The sequence below is a fragment of the Vitis vinifera genome, chromosome 7 (assembly GCF_030704535.1).
Source record: "Vitis vinifera cultivar Pinot Noir 40024 chromosome 7, ASM3070453v1".
In the NCBI taxonomy this organism is placed as follows: Eukaryota; Viridiplantae; Streptophyta; class Magnoliopsida; order Vitales; family Vitaceae; genus Vitis; species Vitis vinifera.
Genome location: NC_081811.1, coordinates 7,565,898 through 7,591,615, shown reverse-complemented (window position 1 = coordinate 7,591,615; position 25,718 = coordinate 7,565,898). Strand labels below are relative to the sequence as shown.

Below are 25,718 nucleotides of genomic sequence, written 5' to 3'. Positions count from 1 at the left end.
AGTGGCAAATTTTTATTTTGAGAAAACTAAAAATTTCCCTAAGGAAAAATCACTAAGGTTGATGCCTGATGGGTTGACTTTGCTTTGACACGTGTACCACCAAATGTCAGATGTAGCATAATGGGGGTATAAGTGACAACACCCAAGAGAGTCCAAATAAAAGAAGGCAAGGGAATGGTACGTGGGGCCCACTGGCCTTTGGGACGACCCAAAGAGCATAACCGTGGCACACAACCTCCAAATAAATAAAATAAAATATTTGAAAAATTCTAAGCCCCACGTGCACCTCACGAGACTTTTCCCCTTTCTCCACCAATAAGAGAGCTACACGTTGTAATAATCTGGTAGGCACTACACACATGACGTTCACTACAACTTCCAGCGAGTGGTGAGCAGGCTCTGGAGAGGCGCGTGGACGGGTCGATGATCCTCTCAATATAGAGAGGGTGGGCTGCTCAAAGTGCACCGTCCGCTTCTGTGGTGCGCCGGTGACGGAGATTTGTGGCACCCGCAGGTGAATTTAGAAACTTCTCTTGGCCCTGTCCACCTTCAGATTGCAGAATTTGGATCCGATTCTGTGCGTTTCGGGGCTCAATTTCTCAGCTTTCTTTGTGGATTTCTAGGTGAGAATTGGATGTACCCATTTGATGATTTTGTTTTATTTTGGGTGTAATCCGAGGATGTACGAATGAGTTTTATCTGATTTGTCGTTTGGTACTTTGAATTTCAATTGCCCATTTGGAGTTTGCTTGAGTTTTGGTGGTTTCCAGTGTTTATTCGGTTTAAATTGAATTCGTTTCTCTCACTTTTTTTTTTCCATCGAGATTTTTTGTTGTTGTTCTAGGTTTATTCAATGTGTTCCTTTTTTTTTTTTTAAATAGATATTTAGATGGTTTCTCGTGTCGAGAATCGTGGGAACTTATGTTACTTTTTTTTTCCTTCTGTATATTTGTGCTTTTGTATGAGTTGGGTGCACTGATGATGCTCTGATTTTGCTGAAAAAGTGGTTCTGGATAGGGCAAAATGGTGAAAATGATTAGCGGACTTCAGAATAGTGAGGCTTTTATGAGTTGAGTGGCATTGGGTTGAGTTGGGTGTCTTAATCTGATAGCATGCGATTTAGCTGAAGATAAAACCCTAGATAGAGCAGAATTGTCCATAAAGCTTCAATTTTGATGAATGCCAAACAGTTGAAACATTGAGATGTGGAGTTGACTTCAATTGGGCGTCTTTCTGTTATGACCCAATGAAAAAGATGACCTGCGATAGAGAATGGTGGAAAAAGGATTCAGTTAGTGAAGTTAAAAAGTCGGCATGACCTTTGAGTCGAATTGATTTGAGTTAGTGTCATTATATTACCTATGAATTTGCAGGTATGACCCTAGATAGAATCGTGGATCCCAAATAGTTGAGGTAAGGCTATTCTGAGTTGAGTTGAGTTCGGTGTCTTTGGTGGTGTCTGGTTCAAACATGGCTCTACTCATGATTCTGAATGTGAATGTTGGATCTACTTTGGTTGGGTATTAATGAGATAATGAACTTCACTTTTAATTTAGATGGTTGTGTGAGTTAGTTTCATTTAGTTAAGCAGAAAAACTGGTTTAAGAAGATCTGTGAGTGTCTGGGATTATGAAATAAATCTTTTGGTATTATACACCAGGCAGGCAAACAGTTGATGTGGGTTAAACATGCAGTGGAGACATCTCTTATAGTAAATTTGTCTTAATGTGGAAAAAAAAATATAATTGTACATACAAAAATGTAATAAGGCAATTGAGGAGGAAGTGATTGTTTGATGTTTTTGTGGCATGTCTTACTACTTACAAACTTGTCATGTGTTTGTTTCCATGGAGCACAGGGATTTCCATATACATGTTTAGTAGGTTGGATTGTTTTGAGATGTTATGACTTATGAGGGCCATTAAAGATCAAGTTTAACTCTAGAATTTTGAAATGATGGCTCCTGTTGCTATTCAGGATAGTAGATTCCAGAAATTAGGAAATACAAAAAAATTATTATGCTACAACTAGACTCATGACATCATTGAACAGTATACGCATGCTTCATTTTCTTGGTTTCTTTTTTAATTATAATGGTAGGAATCAGAAAGTAGTATCTTGGTCTTCAAAAATCATGATGACAAGAGATTACTGGCCTCTAGGTAGGTGATGATTTGTTTGAAGATCATTTTCATCATCATGTGCGCACAGAACTTTTTATTAATCTATCTGGTGCTGTCACTATTATCTGCTATCTTATGATTTATAACCATGATTTCTATCTTATCCTTTATCCTCTTATTTGTTAGTTTTGCCCTCTATATTGGTCTGGTAAACACAGATATGGGGCCTTTTTGGTATAAATTTGTTGTCAAATTTTCAAATACCTGAAGTGGGGTTGAGTGATGGCTTTGTTGGGTTGCCTATGCGGCTAGCTGCTGTAGGTGCTTTAGTGAATTTAAGGATTTTAAGAGAAAACATTCTGAGAGGTGACAAAGTGACATTTTTGAGCTATTCATTACATCTAAATTTGCTTTTGCTTTGCCCATTGAGGAATGTTTTATCCCTTGTCCCGATTATGGCCTTGCAAATATGTTGATACTCCAAATCTCATCCTTTATCAAAGAAAGGGGTCAGGCTCTCCTAGTTAAATTTCTTCTCTAGAAGATATAGACATCTATCTCTCTAGGTTGGGCAGCCTTCCTCATGTTCATGTAAAATTCTAGTGGTCTAGACAAGGTTACTTTTAAGAGTGATTGGGGGCTTGTTGGATTGCACAACCAGCTCATTTGGCAATCCTCCAGCATCACATCTGAAAAATCATCTAACATACTCTTCACTGTTGTTGCGCATTCCTTCTCATAGCCTATTGGTTTTACCATATCATGTGCCACTTGTTTAACCCGAAAACATTTTCTTTATTCTCTGTGGTAATGACGCATTATGGTTATCTTGCCTCCAGTTGCTTAGGAACTAGAAGCAGCTTATATATTGCTCTTCTGGGAGTACCTGGGGGCTTAAAAGTTTCTTCTCTGCCACTAGTTTGAACTGCAAATGCTATGTAAAGCTGAAAGCTACACTGTGTAAATTGTGGCATAGTATGAACACTTAAGATTAGACAATGAAGGAGATGAACACTCCTGCCAACAGATATTGATATGAAAATATTCATCTTGAATGGGAATAACATGTAATTTGCCTTGTCTTTTCAATTAGTATTTCTAGAAAATAAGGAAGATTTAATGGCATTAGCCATGAATGTTCTATGTGGGATCATGAGATGAAAAAGAATTGATTGTTTTTCTTTAATTGGCCAGAGGATGGTTTTTTCCCTTCATGGATTCCCTACTTTAGTTTGTTCCATTATTACTCTTTTATATTTGTGCATGCAAAGTTAAGTTTTTTTGCAACTAAAGTCGGAATAGGATCCATTCAAGGGACTGTTATTTTTGAGATATTAATGTGGATTTGCCTTTTTACTTTTATTCTGTGAAAAGTTTCTCATTTCCATGACCTCTGAGAAACACTTCTATGGTAATGCTCCCTTTTTCTTAATATTTTGTATTAATAGTTTCCTTGCTTCACAGGTTCAAGAATTGATGACCTTCTCTGTGTTGCAGGAATTGAAAATCAGCGACAGGGGCGCTTTCAGGATCTCCTCATTAAGGGAGCATTGATTCATTAGAGTGAACTGACAGACTAAGCTAAATAGGTGAGCTGGCTCCGTTTTTTAATTCGGGGACTAAAATGGAGGCACACTCTACTCTATCCATTCGGGGGTCAGGTTCAAAGCAGCTTAATAACCTGGGAGCATCTGGAGCTTTGTCTTCTTCGTTGTCTGTTCTTCCTACCTCTCTTGAAGAGACACATCCCAAGTTGCCAGACTCTCAACAAGTTTATGTGGGAAGGGAAATCATGACAAGGCCTCAGGCTATGCATGCTAGTCCTTTACCCTCCAACAGCGGTGCAGTTGGTCATATTTTTTCATCATCCTCAGGATACTCCACAGACCTTCATTTCTCATCTGTTTCACCCCATGAAAGGCATTCAAGAAGTGCTCCTTTTATTTCTCAGTCATCAAGTAATGGGACATCTTTGCCATTAGCACATTCTTCACATTCAGGACAGCTTCAGTCTACAGCATCAAGTCATTACATTGAAGAAAATAACAATGCTTCCTGGTGTACAGATTCACTATCCGGTTTTCTTGATTTTCCTGTAAACACCCCTGTCCAGAGTAGTCAAATAGAAAGTAGGAGTGCAAGTGGTGTCATTGCATCTGAGGACCTTAGCAAACGGCATGATTGGCAAGAATGGGCAGACCAGCTAATCACTGATGATGATGCTCTGAATTCGAATTGGAATGAGTTCCTTGTTGACACCAATGTTGCAGATGTAGAACCAAAGGTTCTGCTCCTCTCATAATGACCCAACTATTAAGATAACTTTGCAATTGTTTTTTTCTTTTATTTTTCCTCCTTTTAGAAATTGAATCATTTCTCTTCTAAAGAAGTAAATTGACTCATGTCTTGTATGATTTAATTGTTTTGTTTCCATTATGTTACTACAGATGGCTTACCAAGTGCCTAAACCATCATCAAACTTCTCAGCAAACCAGCCCCAGGTTCATCCACAGCTTTCTGCTCCATCTGGAGAAGTTCACAATGTTGTTACTCCCTCATCGTCAGTAAACACTGCTCCAACCAAGCCACGGATGCGTTGGACACCAGAACTTCATGAGGCTTTTGTGGAGGCAGTCAACCAACTTGGTGGTAGTGAAAGTGTGTACCCCTCCTAGCCTTACTTTACTGTTTAACCTTATTTGGACAATACAATTATAAGGTCCTAGCTTTAATTGTTTTATTATAAACAGGAGCTACTCCTAAGGGTGTACTGAAGCTCATGAAAGTGGAAGGCTTAACCATCTATCATGTAAAAAGCCACTTGCAGGTATATATACTTTTTTACTTTCATCTAGAAATGAGTCCCTATCATGATGGACTTTTTAAGGTTTCTTGTGATCTTGCTGAATTGAATGCAGAAATATAGAACAGCGAGATACAGACCAGAGTCATCGGAAGGTAAATATTAAGTACCCCCAAGTCCTTCTATATGTCTCTGTGTTTGGATTTGGCTTTTGTCTGTATGAAAAAAAAAAAAAAATCCTGAAAGGTTGTGTTTCTATTGTTTGATGGAGCATATATGAGTAAGACTTTGGTATTAGTATGATATGCTACTAAAGTATACACATGATATGATATGAATGTGGCATGGAGAACCAACTTATTTCATGGAAAAAGGCATCACATTCCTTCATTTGGTGATCTATCAACTCTTAACCAATTTTTTTTGTGCTTCAAACCAGAAATAGTGGGTTCAAGAACCATTTCTCCAGAATCTTCAAGAACCTTTTCTTGTTCTTTAACAATAAGTTCTGAAGAAATTATCATGTGGTTAGATCATATATTTATCTTAGTTCTCTCTTTGGTTTGTTTCTTCCTTCTTTATAGACTTAAACTTACACTAATTTTTTTCTTCTCAATTATTTGTTTATTTTGTATTTTTTTGTTGATAATGGGTCTTCTGAGTCTAAATTATAACTATTAACTTAAGCATAACTTTTTTCTCACCAAGTCAGGCAATGATATACTCCCTGGTGGCCTTACTTCTATTATTTTCTTACTGATCCTTCTCAGCATCTTCTGTGTTACAATGTTATAGAACTGTATATTCTGGGAAGCTTCAGACAGTGTCCTGAAAAGCAAATCAATATAATATTTCGTCAACCTTATTATTGTTATTATTATTATTATTATTATTTTTGTGTCCCTTGAATTTCTTATTCCTAACTTCAATATTCTTTGTAGTTAGTGCTGATACATTGACTCAACTTTTTCATTGACAGCCATAGAGGAGAGCAAGTAATATTTAGGAAATTTAGTTGTGATATTGGGCTTTTCTAAGGAAGTTTTATTGGGTTGTTTTCTTATGTTTACAGGATCCTCTGAGAAAAGATTGACATCCATCGAAGAAATGTCGTCTCTGGACTTGAAAACGTAAATTAACTTCTTATTATTTCTTGGTGGATTTCTGTTTTACTCTGCCCATACATTTATTTATTTCATTACTTGCAGATTTATCATAAGTGTGTCTTAGTCGTTTGAAGTATCTATTGCAACATCAAAGTGTACATCCAGAGAGTTTTGCCCTAAAATTTAAATTGCCTACAGTAGCCTCCAGATAAATGGATCCACTTTGACTAGGTGGCTTTATAGATTAAAAAGGTCATATGTTGTGCATGTGGCTGCATGAGTTATGAGAGACTACATAAACAGCGTATTAGGTTTCCTTCCTCTTCATTTAGCACTCTCTCAGAACCTGCAACATCTTTGATATGGGCAGTAGAGATACCATTGGACAAGGCCTATGGTTCTTCATCTTAACTCCTTCTGTGATCCTTCCACCCAAAGATCCCCCTGACCTCAATATTCTCTCTTATATTTTATTGCAAAATTTGTTGTATCTATGTTTTGGTATTGTTGTTGGGCTTTTTAAAGAAAGAGGTGAGTTTGCACTTTGTTGTTTGCCATCCCTCTATTGTCATAGTCAAGGCTTTTTATTTCAATGAAGTAGAACATTCCGTTTTGAGTCTAACTAGTTCATAAGGACATGAATTCTTTTAGGGTATCTATTTCTCTTTAATTGTGCCTTCGCCCTGCCATTCCTAATCACTTTTTTATATGTAGCTTGACTACTTTCTTGTTTTATTCAGTGTTATGTTAATCATGTGAGTAAGTATTTAATCTAGGTCATTTTTGTTGGCTCCTTATTATCTATGAATGGTGTGTGGTGGCTTCTATGATAATATGTCTCTTTTTATCAGAATTTGGCTTGTTCATTGTTTTCCGTATTATAAAAATTATGCTCATGAAACACATAGCCTTTAATGGTCCATAGGGCTGAGATTTTATGAGTACTGTGTATTTTCTTAGTAGCCTAGCCATTTGACCCAAGATTCTCATCTTAATGTTCATTGGTAATTGTGTACTTTAGTATTTCTTAGTTTCTATTATTTGTAATGACTCCCCTCTACACTTCTTTGCAATTCTCCCATCTATCTACCATTTGATTACAATGGATTCACCTATACACATGTTTGCTTGCATATAATGGTGGGCCTCATGAACCTTGACCTCTCAATATCTACCAACAGTGTGAAAGGCTGAGCTGTAGCTGATCTCTCGAGCTTCACTTGAGCCCAGACAAACTTCAGCCAGCCTGGTTCAAGCATGGCTCAGATTATAGAAATAAATATCAAACTTGGCTTGCCCCAGGCCAGTTAAGGTTTTTCTTTCCTGGTCATTACCAAAATATAAATGAGGATCGTTTCTTCATAGTGCTAAGGCAGGTTTTAAGCAATTTTTTTGGGTGTAGGCACCGCTAATTGTGTTCTCTGAAAAAATCTGTATAAAAGAGGTTTTGACTTGATGTGTAAAAAATTTTAGATTCTAAAGCTCTTCTGCAAAAGCATTTCACCCCTATACTGAAAAAAGCTTTTGAGCCACAGACCCTTTTTGCTTTATACTTCAGTTGCAAGCAAACATACTGTAAATCCTTTATGATTCAGAAAGAGCTGCACTGGATTGGACCTAAGATTGTTACACAGTTCTGCAGTTGACTTATTGTGTCACTAGCACATGCAACAGGTAGAGATTCAGAAAATAGTGATAAAACAACCTGCCTGTGAATTGGCTGAATGGCATTCTATTGGTGGATGACTTCTCATTTAGTGACAAAGCTTATTTTCACTCAATGTCCACAATTTGGAAAGTTCTTGTTCATTTGCGTTTTTTATGAGCCATCTGAACCAGGAACTGATTACTCAAGGTTGACGTGTTTACAAATGAGATTTGGGCTAGGCTTGTGCTTGACTTGTTTCCCCTATCAAATGATAAACAAGTTCAGCTTGTTCTAATTTTGAGCTAGTTGGCTCACTGAACAGAAGAGAGGAAAAAAACAAAGAAAAGAAAAGGAAAATAAGTACCATGCAGGGGCTTGAAATTGGGGCCATGAAAACTCATAATTGTATGAGATTAATCTTCATTTAGGTTTTCTTTTATCCAAAAAAAAAAAAAAAAACAGTAGGGTTGTTTGTTCAGTTCTAGGGATTATTGCCAATTAGAAACGTCCTTTTATATAAAAGAGACAAAAATAAAAATAAAAACCTGCCTATAGCTGAGAAAAGATGACTGACAATTTTAAGAAAATGGACCGCCTTAATTTTCCCTTATCAGGCTATTTTCCTTCTCATTTTTTAGTCAAAGACTTCATCCTGTAAAAATAGGAGGTTTAATGTTTCATGTAAGTTAAACTGGAGATTACAATTAAAAATGTTCCACTCAAATCCCTATGAACTAGAGTACTATAAGTTTAGGTTTTATCAATTGCTTCAGGAGGGATAGGGCTGATTTTGAGCCTTTTTTTAATCCTTTTTGGTTCTTTTTCCTTTGTGTGCATTAGTACTCGTTATGTAAATGGGCTGCAACCCTTCTTTTGGTTGGTGCCTATTAATACATCTCCGATTTGCCTATTGTAAAACAATGTATTGGACTGGAGATTGAATTTGGACAGTCTACTCCACTGTCATGATCGAAATAAGGCAGCTAACTGAAGCATAGAAGCTCTTGACATAATCCAGGGCAGCCTAAGTAGCTGTATGGAGACTCTTGGTTTATGATAGGTGCTGCATACAATAGCTTGTTCAATTAATTTCTTTGCCATCAATGAACGTTTGTGTTAGATGTTGTTGCTGAAGTGACTGCCTAATAATGAAAGATTGATTGAGCTACTATTTGGGTTTTAGTTGTAATCACTTGTTACTCTTTGCTTTATGGGGTCATAGATCTGTAGCCATACTCAACTTAGATCAAGTGCAAGGTCTCTCAGCTTTTTGCCATTCAAGCACTACATGGAGTTTTCTGTCATGCTATATCTTGTTCTTGAATTCTTTTGCTGAAAATTTCAAATCTGTAACTCTATTTTTGTTTGGATAGCAGAGGTATTGAGATCACTGAAGCCCTGCGATTACAGATGGAAGTTCAGAAGAGGCTGCACGAACAACTTGAGGTATGAATTTGTTCCTTTGAAAAGAATTTAAGTCTTGATTTGATCATTCATTTACTGCTTAATCAGGAAGCAATTTTGATGTGGGATAACCCTAGGATGGTTGCATGTAATTAATTAGGCTAGTTAGGGTTTCAATCTTTTAGGATTTAAGGAGAAGAACAAGAATAAAATTATAGTGACGGGAAAAAAAGATTAAATTAAAATAATAAAAGAAAAGACAATGAAAGATAGAAAACTTTAGAGTCTCACTAAAAGGCCTTTTAGGAGTCACCTTGGAAGAAAAAGCAATGGTGCCGCACCATTAACATATTAAAGTATGTAAAACTTAATATTATTTCGTCATTGGTCATTAATCCTGTTTTAAATCAATTAACCTTATTTATAGGCTTTAGAAATTCTAAAAACTCAAGAAAATGATGAAAAAATAAACCTAACCTATGTAGTAACTTTTAGAACCTTTTATTCATTCCCTAAAATTATTATATCTTCAAAAAAGATTAAAAGAAAATAGAACCTTTTTTTAGAATTAGAAACTTATTTTGTAAAATGTTTTTGTAATAAGATTTTTTAATAAAGAAGACTTGTATGTTCTAACGACTCAAAATAGAACTTTAGAAAACGACTTGTAAAAAGTTTCTATAGAGTGGCTTTTGTCTAGTTAGGTGAAAGGTTTTTGTCTTTCTTTTTGCCTAGCTCTGAGGCGTTGTTTGTATACTTCGTGTGTACCTTTTTCACCGCTTCTAGGCATTACTAATACAAACTCTTATTTGCCTATCAAAAAAAAAAAAAAAAAAAAACAGAAGACTCAAAATAGAACTTTAGAAATATATGAACTTGTTTTCAGGAGAAATTTCTAATAAAAAACTTTCCAAACTTTGAATACAAATTAAATAGTAACTACTAACTAATTATGATTCTAGAAAACCTAAAAATTGCAAAATTACCAAAATATCTTTGATGAAGTAATTTAAGATTTCTTTATTTCGCTTTCATTCTATTTTTGAGTAGATCTTGGAGGTTAATCCTCATCAAATTTAATAGAATTCAGACAATTGCAATAACCGTTTTCCTTCTAAGCATATGATCTACTTTAGAGCCAAATGGCTTTCCTAATATGGAATTCACACCTTGGAGAGCAGGCTCATAATCTTGTTCTGTCACCAGCTTAAATCCTGTAGTTGCAGTAAGAAATACTGAATTCAGACATCCATGGCATATTGGTACACAGATGTGGTCCATTGTAGCTGAATTGAATGGCATATTTTAGAGCATGGGACCCATCTTGGGTACAGCTTGTTGTTGGCCAAAATACTTGTATTGCCAACATTCAAGGAAATGGAGAACATTTGAACTTTGCTTTTCCATCTTTTTATTTTTTTTGCCAGAAAGCTAAAACTATCATTTAAATTGTTATATAGTTGTACTCTTGGTTTTTGATATTTCTGCCATTGATTTGCCTAGCCCTGAAACTTTGTGGCTATATTGTTGGTCACATAGACATTATTCATTAGGTTCCTTTTGCCATCATTGAGTCAGCAATCTCTATTACTTCTCTTCTTAGAAATGCTGTGTTTTTTTTTTTTTCCCATTTGAATATGGTTATGATGGTATTAAATGTTGGTACATGTGACAAAGATGGTGTTCACAAAATTCATGTAGGTCCAGTAATGGTCCAGGGGGTCCCACCATGGGGGCCACATCTTGTCTGGAATAGCATTTAACTTATGAGTTTAATAGTAGAAGAAGTAGAAGTGATTACTATTATGGTGTGATTGAATATTATGTTTGGGAATTGTATTTTAAAAATGTTTTTCTTAGAGATAAAGATAATTATGACATTTTTAAAAATTTTAATTAAATGAAAATCTACTTTTCAGATCATGTTTAAGGAAAATCATGGGTCTTCTGTTTCTTCAAAATGCTGATCAATAATATTGGGAAATGTGGGGATAATGGTTGAAAGTTCGATCCACACACTCTTGAAAGTTGTGTTTCACCTTCAAGCACTGCTTTTAGCGTTCGAGAAGTTCTCTGAAACAGGACTTTAATTAGATGTGGTCAAGCCCACTAGCCTCCTCATTTTGGAGAAATCTGAATTTTCCATATCCAGGGGGATTATAATTATGTTTCAGATTTCAGGTGGTTGGTATTAAACTACATAGGTGGTTTTTTTTTGGCTTTAGTTTGATCTTGTTTAGTTATTATTAAAAAGTATTTTCCTTGTTCTAGCAGAAGTTTTCAAATTTAAGGGCAGGATTTGTGACCAGGCCTTGTAAAAAGTTTTTGTTCATGTATATGCTTATAGTAGTTTTGTATTTAACTATGTCTTTCTAAGTTTGAGTCTTATTTAAGGTCAGGAAATTTGGTAGAAGTTTATGTTTCTGAAGTCCCTTTATATTTATTTTCTAAGTTAAAGATATTTGTGAACTGCACTTCTACATAAGTCATGGTTACACCAATTTTTACATTCGGTAAATGGAATTCTTTCCCTTTCTTCACTCTTTAATGATGACACCCTATTGATTCTCATCTAGATAAGACTTTAAGGCTTATTTATCCTTCTCTTCTTTTACTTTAATTTTCTTTGCTGCTGGGCACATTGTTATACTGTCTTCCCTTAGCCCTAATTTTATTCCTAACCTAATCCTACTTTTATCTCCACTACCTTAAAACATAAATTTTAAAATGACCCTTCTGCTTATAAAGTCCAGAAACTTTTCCTCTTAATTTCAGCCTATAGGACATCTTCATCTCTATCCCAATTAACTGTCATTCCATGTGTAAATCCATTTTCATCTTCTCCACCACAAACTCCAAAATCCGAAGCCCTATCCTGTGTTATTTGATTGTTATTAGAGGGTTTCATTCCTTTCCTCTTTTATTTTTGTGTTGAGAGTGTGTAAAGCTACATGGCATGATGTAATTTCTGCCATGCATAAATGTCCCAGAGACTTGATCTGTACTAGAACATGTGCCAAATTGCCCATCAATTCTGGATACAGTATGAGATATTCAAAATTAGTCATGGGACTTGAGATTCTATAACATGGAAGAATCTCCAAAACCCCATTTTTTAACCCATAGACCATGGGAATCCTCTTTTTGAGCAATGGAATAATGCCTTGATGTGTCTATCAAAAAAAATAAAAATAAAAATAAAATAAATCAATGCCTTCATGTGGGATTTGATCATAAACAAATCTTTTCTGTGGGATGGGCTGCTTTATGTTCACTGCATTTTTAGTTTGATCACAAACCCTGAATAATTGAAGTACTTTTTGAAAAAAATAAAAAGCCTTCGCCCTTGAGGCCTAGCTCAAGTGGTAAAGGTTTGAGGTAGGTTTATGGGAGGTTCCAGGTTCAAGTCCAATGGGGACAAAAAAGGAAAAAAGAAAAAAATAATTTACCTATCAAAAAAAAAAAAAACCCTTCATAATTTAGGTAGGAAAGGTTTGCTGTGGAGTCATACACAAAGAGACATGCATATATATATAAGCATAAAGAGAATTGCATATTAGTTCATATCCATGATTTTTATGTAATATTGGTAACTTTCATGGTCGCAGATACAAAGAAATTTACAGCTGCGAATAGAAGAACAAGGGAGATACCTCCAAATGATGTTTGAGAAGCAATGCAAATCAGGAATTGACAAGCTGAAGACATCATCATCTGCACTGGAAAACCCCTCTTCTTTATCATCAGATACCATACCAAATTCCCCTGCTAAAAGTGAAATGGAAGCATCCCATGATGAGCATGACAAAACAGGAACCGACCTAGTTAATGACAGCAAAACATCAAGCGGAAATCCCCAAAAACTGAGCAGGGAGCAAAATGCAATTGAAACTGAAGCTCTTCTGGGTAGCGAGCAAATTGCAATTGAACCTGAAGCTCCTAGGAATGTTGAACAAGATGCTGCTTGTGAATCTAATTCCCAACCCTCGAAGCGTGCAAAAGTGGATGAGTCATCCATATCATCTGTCAAATCAGCATCGAGCTGACAGGAATTGTCAACTAGTGAATCTTCTAGTTCAGATCGAGTTCTCAAGTAGGACAGACTTAGCTGACTGGTATATCAATCTTTGGAACTTTTGATGTCCTATCTCTTCCTTTTGGTCAAGTCCTCATGGGCAATGACTAGTTTACTCTTTCTGTTTAGTTGGATAAACAAAGTGGAGATTATAATTATTGACCTCCTCATTTGTACTGTTGTGGTTATGCAAGGACGAATGTGCATTAAGAAATGCTGTCCTAAACCCACTGATTATGCCCATGAAGGAGTGTCTATTTGTAACGAATTTTTATGCCCCTCATTGTCAAGGTATCAATAATCTTTTTACTTATGGTTAGAGTATGTTCTGTGTATGTGCTTTGTTATAAATGTCAGAAATGTTGCAGAAAAACAGACCAGAAAATTTCTCACAGGACTAGTTTACTTGGACATGGCAGAGACCATTTTTCAGATGATATTCTCAACTGAATAGTTGATTTTCCCTTACGACTTTATCACTGCCGGAATCCTATTGGCTAACAGTAATTGGTTCTGATCATGTCTAAGGCTTGTCTTCTCCCATTACCTGTATTCATGTTCTTTGTAACGCTTTACCCTTTTCTTGCATCCACCTCTTCAATGATACCCAATTCAATCAGTTCCTGAAGATTTGTCTGGTGAGAGACAGCTTCAGCAGATGCAACACGAAATCAATCTCGATGGCCAAAAGGTTGAAGAAAATGCAACAGGCACATGCAGAGAGAGCTAAGGAAACAGAGGAGGATTTCAGGATTTGGGGAGAAAAGAGAAACTGGGAAGGAGCAAATGGTTTTACCTTCTGGTGTTAAAGCAGTTCCCAACTTTGTTAATCATGGGGCTTGACCCCATGGGCCTCCTGCCAATTATCAATCCAATGCTGCTACCTACCAGGCTCTCATGATTTGATCTTCACCTGTGAAGGTGTTCCTTAACTTAAGCATATCAGATGGAAGAAATATGGGTCTTCTTTGCAATGAAGGCCCTAGCAACTTCAGCCTCACTATTTGGAATTGGATGGACTAGCGAGTTTCCAAAATTTGATTTTTGAAACTAAAAGCAAGGAACTTCATGTGATTTTGATTTTTTTTTTCCTTTCTTATTTTTAAATCATGGCTGGTCATTTTATGGCAATATATATATATATATATATATATATATATATATATATATATATATATATATATATATATATATATATATATATATTTTTTTTTTTTTGTTTTTTGAAAATTTCCAAAAATATGTAAATACAAACAATTTATTAAAAGGTAATCCTTTCCCCATATCCTTCCGGCTCAAGTCAAATTTAACCCAAGATTTTGTTTGTGAACACAATTTTAAGGCACTAGTGCCCAAATCCAAAGAGGTAGCATTTTCAAATGAACTCAACATCTAGTCTATCAGTACTAAGGTACTTAACTAAATCAATCCAAACACAGTACAAATAATAATTAAATTTAAAAAATGAGCTAAAACATGATGTAATTTTCAAACAAGTAACACGACATGATAAGTATTATAATATCTCATATCCCGATATGAAAAAAAGTTCTCTATATTCGTATAAATACATTTTAAAACCGTGCAGACCCGATTGTTACACCTTTAACAGACTAATGTTTAGGACTCACGGATCGACCTGCAGAGATGATAACATTTTGCCACATGGAGAAAAGTTTGGTTAGGGCTATTGAACAAGAATGGTGGTTCCTCTGTGTGAGTGAGAGTTTGGTTTGAGAGGCATGGGGCCATGGTGGTGGGGTCCTTGAAGAATGTAAATCTGTTTTTCGTTTATTGTTTGTTTGTTTGGGAAGGGTTAACATCTCAGACACCTTTGAATTCAAGTTACATGCAGCATATTGGCATAGCAAGCAAACTCTCTCTCCCACCACCTATCCCCCATAACGTCTCTTAGACTCAAACCTATGACTTCTCAACTCACAGTTGGTAGAAACTCACACACACACACACACACATGGATACCTCTCACCCTTCATTATAACCCCCTCCTTCCCTTCTCTCCCCTCACCTGTCAACCCCACTTCTCTCATTCTTTCCTAGCCATGGCCTCAAACACCATGGCAGGCCTTGTTGCAGGTTCCCATACCCGAAATGAGATGCATGTTTTGCATGGCGAGGTAGCTTCTTCTTCCTCTTCTTTTTCTCTGATAATGGGGTTGGTTTTCTTGAGATTTTAACGTGAGTGTGTATTTTTCTTTTGGCAGCAACGGCCTCCCACCCGCCAGTCTGTACCCAAACTATGTCGTGTTTGTGGCGATGAGATCGGAGTTAAAGCGGATGGTGAGTTGTTTGTAGCCTGCCATGAGTGTGGGTTCCCAGTTTGCAAGCCTTGTTATGAGTATGAAAGGAGTGAAGGAAACCAGTGCTGTCCCCAGTGTAACACTCGCTATAAGCGTCACAAAGGTTCTTTTTTTGCCTGAATGTCGAGCTTAAAGTAATAACACCCCTTACATCTGAATGGGACAGTCACCAACCCACATAAGGTCTACATGTGCAGGTTGCGCTAGAGTTGCAGGAGATGATGAAGGCAGCTTGGATGGAGATGATTTCAATGATGAATTTCAGATTAAGAACACGCGAGATCAGCAGAATGTCTTTGCTCCTTCGGTAATTTAATTAATTAAGAGGCACATAATTGATTAATCTTAAGAAATTGTTAGTATTAGATTCTTTCTTAAATAAATATTTATACTTAGCAATGTCAGGAAGTGATATATATGAGACCCTTTCAAGCTAAGGTGATGAATTTTGCAGGAAAATGGAGACTATAATCCGCAGCAATGGCATGCAAATGGCCAAGCCTTCTCTGCAGCAGGGAGTGGTAAGTGGGTTTTAGTTTATTTTATTTTTCGTAATTTTCTTTTGTTGCAGTCTGTGAATTTAATTGCAATTTTTCATTTTTTTTTTTCTGAATTTTAGTTGCTGGAAAGGATTTTGAAGGTGAGAAAGATATTTACAACAATGATGAATGGAAAGACAGGGTAGAGAAATGGAAAACCAGGCAAGAAAAGAAAGGTTTAATTAGCAAAGATGGAGGAAATGATCCAGGCGATGATGATGACTTCCTGTAAGTTCTTCTTCTTCTTCTTTTGAATCTCGATCAAACAAGAAGATAGTCTTGGAAGGGTCTATAAACTCAATTTTTGCACTAACACAACTACTATTTTTCATCAGTCTGGCTGAGGCCCGGCAACCATTGTGGAGAAAAGTCCCAATCGCATCAAGCAAAATCAGCCCATATCGCATAGTCATCGTCCTCCGTCTAGTCATTCTTGCTTTCTTCTTCCGTTTCCGCATCTTAACCCCAGCTTATGATGCTTTTCCCTTGTGGCTCATCTCTGTCATTTGTGAGATCTGGTTCGCTTTCTCTTGGATACTTGACCAGTTCCCCAAATGGCAACCCATCAACCGTGAAACCTACCTGGAACGCCTGTCAATGAGGTTTGAGCGTGAGGGTGAGCCCAACCGTCTCTCCCCAGTTGATGTCTTTGTAAGTACTGTGGACCCTCTTAAGGAACCACCAATCATAACTGCAAACACAGTTCTATCCATCTTGTCCCTTGATTATCCGGTCGAGAAGGTGAGTTGTTATGTATCGGATGATGGCGCATCCATGCTTCTTTTCGATTCTCTAGCAGAAACTGCTGAGTTTGCAAGGAGATGGGTGCCATTCTGCAAGAAGCATAGCATTGAGCCCAGGGCTCCTGAGTTCTACTTCTCTCAGAAAATTGACTACTTGAAAGATAAAGTGGACCCCAGCTTTGTGAAGGAGCGCAGAGCCATGAAAGTAAGCAAGCAACATTAGTTTCCCATCATTTTATTTTCCTGAATTCTCTGGCCAAACTGGTTTTAAGAAATTTCTTGGCTGTTTATATTGCAGAGAGAGTATGAAGAGTTCAAAGTGAGGATTAACGCATTGGTAGCAAAGGCTCAAAAGAAACCAGAAGAAGGATGGACCATGCAGGATGGCACCCCATGGCCTGGAAACATCACTCGCGATCATCCCGGGATGATTCAGGTTTTACAAGGCTATTCCAATTTCTTTTGGAAGAACCAATCTGTTCTATGATGTAACCAACGCTACTTCTTTACAGGTTTACCTTGGTAGTGAAGGTGCACTTGATGTAGAAGGTAAGGAGCTGCCACGGCTCGTGTATGTTTCTCGTGAGAAACGACCTGGCTATCAGCACCACAAGAAAGCTGGTGCCATGAATGCTCTGGTGAGTGATCTTGAGGTGAATTGATGAACGAAATGAAAATATGCAGTACTAATTAATTAACATTGTTATGCTTGATCCCTAGATTCGAGTCTCTGCAGTGCTTACCAATGCACCCTTTATGTTGAATTTGGATTGTGATCACTACATCAACAACAGCAAGGCTGCAAGAGAAGCCATGTGCTTTCTGATGGATCCACAGCTTGGGAAGAAGCTCTGTTATGTCCAGTTCCCACAGAGGTTCGATGGTATTGATCTCCACGATCGATATGCTAACCGAAATGTTGTATTCTTTGATGTAAGTTGGTCAAATTCCATTTGACTTCTTTTATTACAGATCAATAGTGTATTCTTTACAGTTGATTTAGATGAATATGCAGCTTTAGAAAGTTATTTAAATGTCAGTGTATATGCCAACCCCAGATTGACAATTGATCTGTGATCAATATTTCAATCTCTGATCTTAGTTTGCTTCAATATGGTTTTGATTATAGATCAACATGAAAGGCCTAGATGGGATTCAAGGGCCGGTGTATGTTGGTACTGGATGTGTCTTCAACCGGCAGGCATTGTATGGCTATGATCCACCAGTGTCCGAGAAAAGACCCAAGATGACATGTGACTGCTGGCCTTCATGGTGCTGCTGCTGTTGTGGTGGTTCAAGGAAGTCAAAGTCGAAGAAGAAAGTTGAAAGAGGTTTGCTTGGAGGAGTGTATAGCAAGAAGAAGAAAATGATGGGGAAGAACTACTCCAGGAAAGGATCTGGACCAGTCTTTGATCTTGAAGAGATTGAAGAAGGCCTTGAAGGCTATGATGAGTTGGAGAAATCATCCCTTATGTCACAGAAAAACTTTGAGAAACGGTTTGGACAGTCTCCAGTTTTCATTACTTCCACTCTCATGGAAGATGGTGGCCTTCCTGAAGGGACTAATAGCACAGCTCTTATCAAAGAAGCCATCCATGTTATCAGTTGCGGCTATGAAGAAAAAACCGAATGGGGCAAAGAGGTGAGTTTAGCATAAACTGAGCTGCTTATGGTTTTTGACAATCCCTGGAAAGATAACTTCTTGAGACATTTGTTTCCTTTGCAGATTGGATGGATTTATGGTTCAGTTACAGAAGACATTTTGACAGGATTCAAGATGCATTGTAGAGGGTGGAAGTCAGTGTATTGTATGCCAAAGAGAGCGGCTTTCAAGGGATCTGCTCCTATAAATCTATCAGACCGGTTGCACCAAGTTTTGAGATGGGCTCTTGGATCTGTTGAAATTTTCCTTAGTCGTCACTGTCCTCTATGGTATGGTTATGGAGGAAAGTTGAAATGGCTGGAGAGGCTTGCTTACATTAACACCATTGTTTATCCCTTCACTTCCATTCCCTTGCTTGCCTACTGTACCATTCCTGCAGTCTGTCTTCTCACAGGAAAATTCATCATCCCAACTGTAAGTAATGTTAGAATACATTTCTGAGGTGGCTTTAGGGAAGTATGAGTTCTAATAGGAACTTTATTTTTATGCAGCTGACAAACTTTGCTAGCGTATGGTTTATGGCTCTTTTCCTCTCCATCATAGTAACAGGTGTGCTTGAGCTCCGATGGAGTGGTGTTAGCATCCAGGACTGGTGGCGCAATGAACAATTCTGGGTGATTGGTGGTGTCTCAGCTCACCTTTTCGCCGTTTTCCAGGGCCTCCTCAAGGTTCTTGCTGGAGTTGATACCAACTTCACTGTAACATCAAAAGCAGCAGATGATGCTGAGTTTGGAGACCTCTACCTCTTCAAATGGACTACCCTTCTCATCCCACCAACCACTCTTATAATCCTGAATATGGTTGGAGTTGTAGCTGGAGTTTCAGATGCCATCAACAATGGTTATGGTTCATGGGGACCTTTATTTGGGAAACTATTTTTTGCCTTCTGGGTCATTGTCCATCTCTATCCATTCCTCAAGGGTTTGATGGGAAGGCAAAACAGAACTCCTACCATTGTAGTCCTTTGGTCCATCCTTCTCGCTTCGATTTTCTCACTGGTTTGGGTTCGAATTGATCCTTTCCTGCCTAAACAAACAGGCCCAGTTCTTAAACAATGTGGTGTCGAATGCTAGCCATGCATTTGAGGTCCTTGGCTTCCCTTTTTACAGTTCTCTTTCTCAGATTCTACCACATTTTTCAGTTGCTTCTTTGAATGATTTTCAAGATTTCTAAGAGAGTGATTTGTGTATACAATCATTAAGAGGAATTTTGTTGGTAATGTGCATACTCTGAGCCCATGGCATATGTACACTTCACAAATACTGTAATGAAAATATTGAAATCAGAGTCTCCACCTGAACAACATTGTGTGCATTGTGAATTGCCCTGAGAAATGTATCTTCTCCTCCTACATGATGAAGGTTGTCAATCCAAATCCATCGGTCTGTATGTATGACTAAGAAATTTCTTAATTTTGTGATTCAATATGAAGGCTTCTCACTTTTCAGGCTATTGGGAACATGATCTGTTCACCAAAAAATTCAGGACCAGTGGAATGTATCAAATCAAGCCCTTTTACTAGATTTTGCCTATAACTTGAACTTAGGACTAGGTGCAAGCTCTAATACAACCCAAGGCCCCATGCTCAAATATGACCTGATATGCAAATGAGGGAAATGGGCCATGAATATGATTTGTTATACATGGTGTAGCATCCTTCTTGCAGTCATGGTTTTAAGCACAAATTTCATTTGAAACTTATTTCAATATACCTTGATTTATAGGAATGAAGAATAAGGCTACCCAAATACAATCCTACTTGAGTACCGACTTATTTTTTGAATTCTTTGGTTTCATTTTCTGTCTGGAGGGTGAAAGAAGCTTAAACCCTACTATAAACCCTTACCTACCTTACGTTGACATTATGACTCCCACCTATCCTCTTTAAAGCCAATCTTATCACTACGTAATCCATAGAAAGAAACCAATGTCATTGGTTTCTTTGACAACCTAATTTGCCTTATGATATGGTGCAATCACATTTCTTTGAAAACCCGATTTTACCAACCAAAAGAATCTCTACCAAAAATCAGAAGGGGGCCTTCCTGGGAAACTCCCACTGATGCCTTGGCTTTCAGTCAGTCTCAACTTTGAGCCCTGTTAAAGGAACCAGGAAAGTAGCTAAGGCATTCCATCAACAACTACTCCCTCTTATTCAAAGTCAGCTTCAGACTATCAAATGCAGAAAGAAAAAGATGTCCCCCAAACCCACTCTTGCGCTGCATTAAATATCTTTCAGAATTAGTAAAGAAAGGAAAGAGAATAGGAAGAATGGCAGAAAAAGCTTATGGCTCAAACTTTCCATAATTCAAATGGAATCCTAAGAAAGTGAATGGAAACTTCTTAACATCCCTATTAAAGAGAAAGGGAAATGTTTGTACATGATTTGCATTTTCAGAATTTAGCAAGAAAGTACTGGGATTTGAGGTCTCTACATGGACAAAACTCATAATTTGACCGGTACATAAAGCATCTTAAATAAAAAGAATGCTGAACAGACGTATCTTAGCTTATTGTTATGTAGGTTTGAGATCATATTGCCATGAATTGATAGGATCAGTCCCTTAAACTTTTTAAAAAGCAAACAAGTTCATCCAGGTGACAATTGATTGTCTCCATGGGCCAATCAATTTGTCCTCTTATCAGTTTTTAAAGGGCCATTTTTGAACACTTTTCCAACTTGATCAGCTTGTACATCTCTAACACTCATATCAACACAATGTTTTAACGAATCAGACCCATTATACTTTGCTGAACTTTCTGTGACCATCACTGAACAGAACCTCAAATGACCTTTCATGTCTCACTAATTCAAGACAGCATGACCCAAAATTCTTAATAGCATGGTCCACAGCTAGGTGTGTGGATATCCATGAACCAAAGACTTACTCATTCAGAGTCAAGTTTTGACTAGCAATCCATAAAGGCAAACCTCTGAAGTCTTATTAAAAGGAAAATACATACAATCACACAAGGACCAGGATTATAGGTCAATGCACGGCAAACATTTACTCAATGTATACAAAAGCCAAAGCCCTGTGGACCACCCTGGAAGCTAATTTAACAGTGGGGTTTTAACATCTATCATTTTTATTGAGCAGACAATACATAATACAGCGAGTTTACCATATACAACTTTGATCTACTTTTGGAGGCTTGTCAATCTTTTAAGGGTTACCTGGGGAAAGGCTCTGAATGGGGGAGCCTGGGTTGAGCTGATAGTTCTTTTGCCACAAAACGCATGGTGGGTCGTGACTCTGGAGCCGCATGCGTGCATGCTAAGGCTACCTTGACTACAAACACTACTTCTTCTGCTAATTGCCCTGTGGGCATTGGAAGTCTCTGATCTAGCACATCCTTCAGAAGTAAACCAGGATCATCAGATAGTGCTGATGATGGTAGTGAAACTAGGAGCTCCTCTGGATGCCTCCCCATCATTACTTCCAGTGCCACCACTCCAAAGCTGTAGACATCACATTTATCTGTGATGCACATTGTAAACGCAAGCTCTGCACAACGAGAAAACAAAATTATCCTCTCAAAGAAATATTCTGAATCCTTCCCCTGAAGAAAGAGAAAAGAAAAAAGATGATCTATAAATTAAATCTTTAGTTTACCTGGAGCCATGTAGCCAAAAGACCCAGCTGCTGCAGTCCAGTTGGATGAGTCCGGGTACAACAATCTTGCAGTTCCAAAGTCTGAGAGCCGTGGCTCAAACTCCGAGTCAAGCAAAATGTTATTCAGAGTTACATCACGGTGGACAATGGGCGGAGAGCAGTCATGGTGCAAGTAAGCAATTGCATGAGCCACGCCTTGCACAATCTTAACCCTTGTGGCCCAGCTTAGCTCCATCTCCCCCGCTTCCCCATACAACACTTTCCCCAAACTGCCTCTCTCTATATATTTATAAACCAAGTACATGGACCCCTTCCTGGAACAGAACCCAAAAAGCTTAATGATATTTCGGTGCTTAACTTCTGTCAGGATTTCGATCTCATTCTTAAAACTCAGCCGATTTGTTGTTGGAATGTTGCTTGAGTCTGACATATTAAGTCTTTTAACTGCAACTGTCTGACCCTGTGGCAACACAGCTTTGTAAACTCTCCCGAATCCTCCCTTTCCGATGCAGTTCTTCTCACTGAAGTCTTCGGTGGCCTTCACAATATCCTCAAATGTGAATATTCCTCGTCTTTTCCAAATTAACCACTCCTCAGCATCATACTTTTCTGTACTTTCAGTCTCTTCATCAGAGTGTTTGGATCGTGGATGGAGGATTACAATTACAGCAACAATGAATGCCAAAAACAAGAGCCCACAAGTAGGAACAAGGACACCAATAAGAACCTTTTTGTTCAACTTGGAGGGCTTGCTGCTGGGGGAAGTTGAATAACAAGGATTCAATCCTTCTGCATATCCACACAAACCTGAGTTTCCAGTATAGGCTGCCTTCTTGAAAATATTGCTACTTGGAATCTGACCAGTCAACTGATTGTATGAGAAATCAATGGAATTTAGACTGAGCATGCTTGAAAATGATGATGGGATTTTCCCCATAAGATTGTTTCGAGAGAGATTGAGGCTCTCCAATCTCACAAGCTTTCCCAGGTTTGAAGGGATTGTTCTTGACAGTGAATTGCTGCTGAGGTCCAAAAGATACCGCAAATTGACCAAGTTTCCGAGTTCTGATGGTATTTCACCTGACAAAGCGTTGTGGCTTAAGTCCAAGCTGTCCAAGTGCTCACAATTCCCAAGCTCTTTTGGTATGCTTCCACTGAGTTTATTTTCCGCTAAATTGAGATACTGGAGATTAGATAAAGTGCCTATAGTCTGAGGGATCTTTCCTGTGAAAAAGTTTTTGCGCAAGCTGAGGTTGAACAACAGGCTTAGTTTCGTCAGTTCCATTGGAATTTCCCCAGTAAATTCATTGGAATCCAGACTTAGGACCTGCAATTGAGACAACTTCCCAAGCTCAGATGGGATTTTACCAGAGATTTTATTTCCATCCATCTGTAATTTAGTGAGGCCTTGGCATTCTCCCCACTCAGGTGACAGCTCGCCTGAAAATTGGTTGCCGCTCAGAGAAATAAAACTGAGATTTGGATGGACTCCAAATGCCTTGGAAATGTCCCCACTGAAGTGGTTCCCTTCAAGACGGACACGATCTAGGCTCGAGCAATTCCTCAAGCAATCTGGTAATTTCCCAGTAAAGCTGTTGCCGTTTACTGTTAACAGTTGAAGAGTGAAACTATTACATAGTCCAGGCGGCAGTTCTCCTGTGAAGCTGTTGTCAGAAAAGCTTACATTCTTCAAGTTGAGGTTGTTTTTCCCCAGTTCCCTTGGAACAGTGCCCGAGAAATTATTGGTGAATAGAGAGAGTATCTCTAGATTATTGAGGAGTGACATGGTCTCTGGTAGCTCTCCTTCCAAATTGTTGGTGTTGAGATCGAGGATAACCAGCGAGCTCATATTACCAATCTCTGGAGGAATTGTTCCACTAAGATTGTTGTAGAAAAGCTGTAAGAGATTAAGCTTGGTGAGCTTGCAAATTGTTGGAGGAATTGGACCTGAGAGTTGGTTTCCCGAAAGGTCTAAGGAAGACAACTCTCTCAAGTTCCCAGTCTCCGAGGGGATTGAGCCATTGAGCTTATTATTATAAAGGAAAAGGACATTCAGCTTTTTCAAAAGGCCAATTTCAGATGGAATTTTTCCAAAGAAGTGATTGTGCTGAAGTTGCAAAGAGAGCAATTCAGTCCAATTGGTGAAGAAATATGGGGAGATCTCACCAGATAATGAATTTCCAGACAAGCCCAACTCTGATATCTTGTTAAGATTGGTCAAGGACAAAGGCAGCACTCCAGCAAGTAAGTTCTCAGCTAGAGCCAAGAAGATGATGTTAGAACAATGCCCAAGCTCCCCCGGAATTGTAGAATTGAGGCCATTGCCATGGAGATCGAGTTTCTGAAGGTTTCTGAGTTGACCTATGGAAGAAGAAATCTTGCCTTCAAATAAATTCTTAGCAAGATTGAGGAATTCAAGTTTCCCTGAATTGCGAAATAGTGACTCTGGTATCGGACCAGTCAAGTGATTCCACGACAAGTCGAGGTATGTCAGGTTCCGGCAGTCAGTTATGAACTCCGGGAAAACTGATGCAAGTTCATTGAAGTTGAAGTCTAGGTGTGTCAACAGAGGCATGGTCGAAAACTTGGACCAGTCCGGAGACTTCAGGTAGTTCCATCCAAGGTGTAAGTACCATATCTTTTGAAGATTGGTAATTTGGTAGGGGATGGTGCCATTGAGACAGTTGTTGTAAAAGCTAAGATACTGAAGCTCCTTCAGCTGTCCAATCTCCCAAGGGATGTTGCCCTCAAAAAGGTTGTTGCTTAAATCCAAGAAAGTGAGCTTGGATAGGTTGGCAACTGTGGATGGTATCAACCCGTTGAGGTTGTTGATGCTGAGATTGAAGCGGGTGAGATTAGTAAACGAACCAAAATCAAACTGGGCAAGCGTTCCTTTGAGGTTGGCCTGGGAGAGGTTGATCTCGGAGACAGTTCCGGTGGTGCCGCACACAACGCCCGTCCAGCTGCAAAGGTTTTCAATGTTGGTGAGAGCCCACGATGAATTGAGAGAGGGGGAAGAAGACAAGCTGTTCTTCCACTGGATGAGAGCTTCTGCCTCTGTTCTGGATGAGGATGTAACCTTGAAAGAAAGTAAGGAGATGAGGAAGACAAACTGAATAACAACAATACAAGTGCTTGGGATTATAGCCATGCTCCTCATGTTGTATTCTACTGATCAGTCAGATCTCCCTATAGTACAAAGAGATGTTGCTCACGTTATATATAAGGGTCATGCTTGGGTACCGAAATCTCCTTCACGGTGCTCCCACGCGGCACTGTAGAATTTTTCATAGATATGGGAATAGCCAGTGAAACTGAAGTTAAGACTCCACTAGTCTAGTTGAGAATATTAGACCGGAAAAGTAAGCAGGTTCATTTTAGAATTGGAAAAAACAGAAGCATATTTAATTTACAATGGAAAAACGAGGCACGTTTACTTTAGACCGGAAGATGAAGCATATTTACCCCACTTTAGACTGGAAAGGTGCAATCGAATTGTGTTGGTTGGGGAATGGGGAGAGCTTTATGTCATGGGCCAACCCATTGCGACTTCTGTGAGGCCCGGCCTTTGCTCTATGCCTAATCCAAGATTAATGGAACACAGTCCAGCAGAGAGATTCCGGTACAAACAGGCCCTGAGCAGATGGATGGTTGGCGCCGAGTGGGTCGAAGGAAG

At 38.4% G+C, this 25,718-nt stretch overlaps 3 protein-coding genes across 3 annotated transcripts; 2 read left to right on the top strand and 1 right to left on the bottom strand.

The window, feature by feature from the left end:
- The first annotated feature begins 351 nt into the window (after positions 1-351).
- On the top strand, positions 352-13,472 carry LOC100244545 (protein PHOSPHATE STARVATION RESPONSE 1). The gene is made up of 8 exons (XM_002270475.4): positions 352-623; positions 3,621-4,407; positions 4,571-4,781; positions 4,874-4,950; positions 5,042-5,081; positions 5,999-6,056; positions 9,057-9,126; positions 12,693-13,472. The coding sequence occupies exons 2-8, from the start codon at positions 3,748-3,750 to the stop codon at positions 13,128-13,130; spliced, it is 1,554 nt and encodes a 517-aa protein (XP_002270511.1). The 5' UTR covers positions 352-623; positions 3,621-3,747; the 3' UTR covers positions 13,131-13,472.
- Positions 13,473-15,162: 1,690 nt separating this feature from the next.
- LOC100241197 (cellulose synthase A catalytic subunit 4 [UDP-forming]) lies at positions 15,163-19,739 on the top strand. The gene is made up of 12 exons (XM_002273485.4): positions 15,163-15,297; positions 15,385-15,583; positions 15,678-15,787; positions 15,935-16,001; positions 16,100-16,247; positions 16,355-16,967; positions 17,061-17,198; positions 17,275-17,400; positions 17,483-17,695; positions 17,892-18,404; positions 18,489-18,839; positions 18,917-19,739. Exons 1-12 carry the CDS (start codon positions 15,223-15,225, stop codon positions 19,496-19,498), a joined length of 3,135 nt encoding a protein of 1,044 aa, XP_002273521.1. The 5' UTR covers positions 15,163-15,222; the 3' UTR covers positions 19,499-19,739.
- Positions 19,740-21,391: 1,652 nt separating this feature from the next.
- LOC100266867 (MDIS1-interacting receptor like kinase 2) lies at positions 21,392-25,379 on the bottom strand. The gene is made up of 2 exons (XM_010654102.3): positions 22,043-25,379; positions 21,392-21,934 (listed from the first exon to the last, which is right to left on the bottom strand). The coding sequence occupies exons 1-2, from the start codon at positions 25,200-25,202 to the stop codon at positions 21,600-21,602; spliced, it is 3,495 nt and encodes a 1,164-aa protein (XP_010652404.1). The 5' UTR covers positions 25,203-25,379; the 3' UTR covers positions 21,392-21,599.
- Positions 25,380-25,718: the final 339 nt, after the last annotated feature.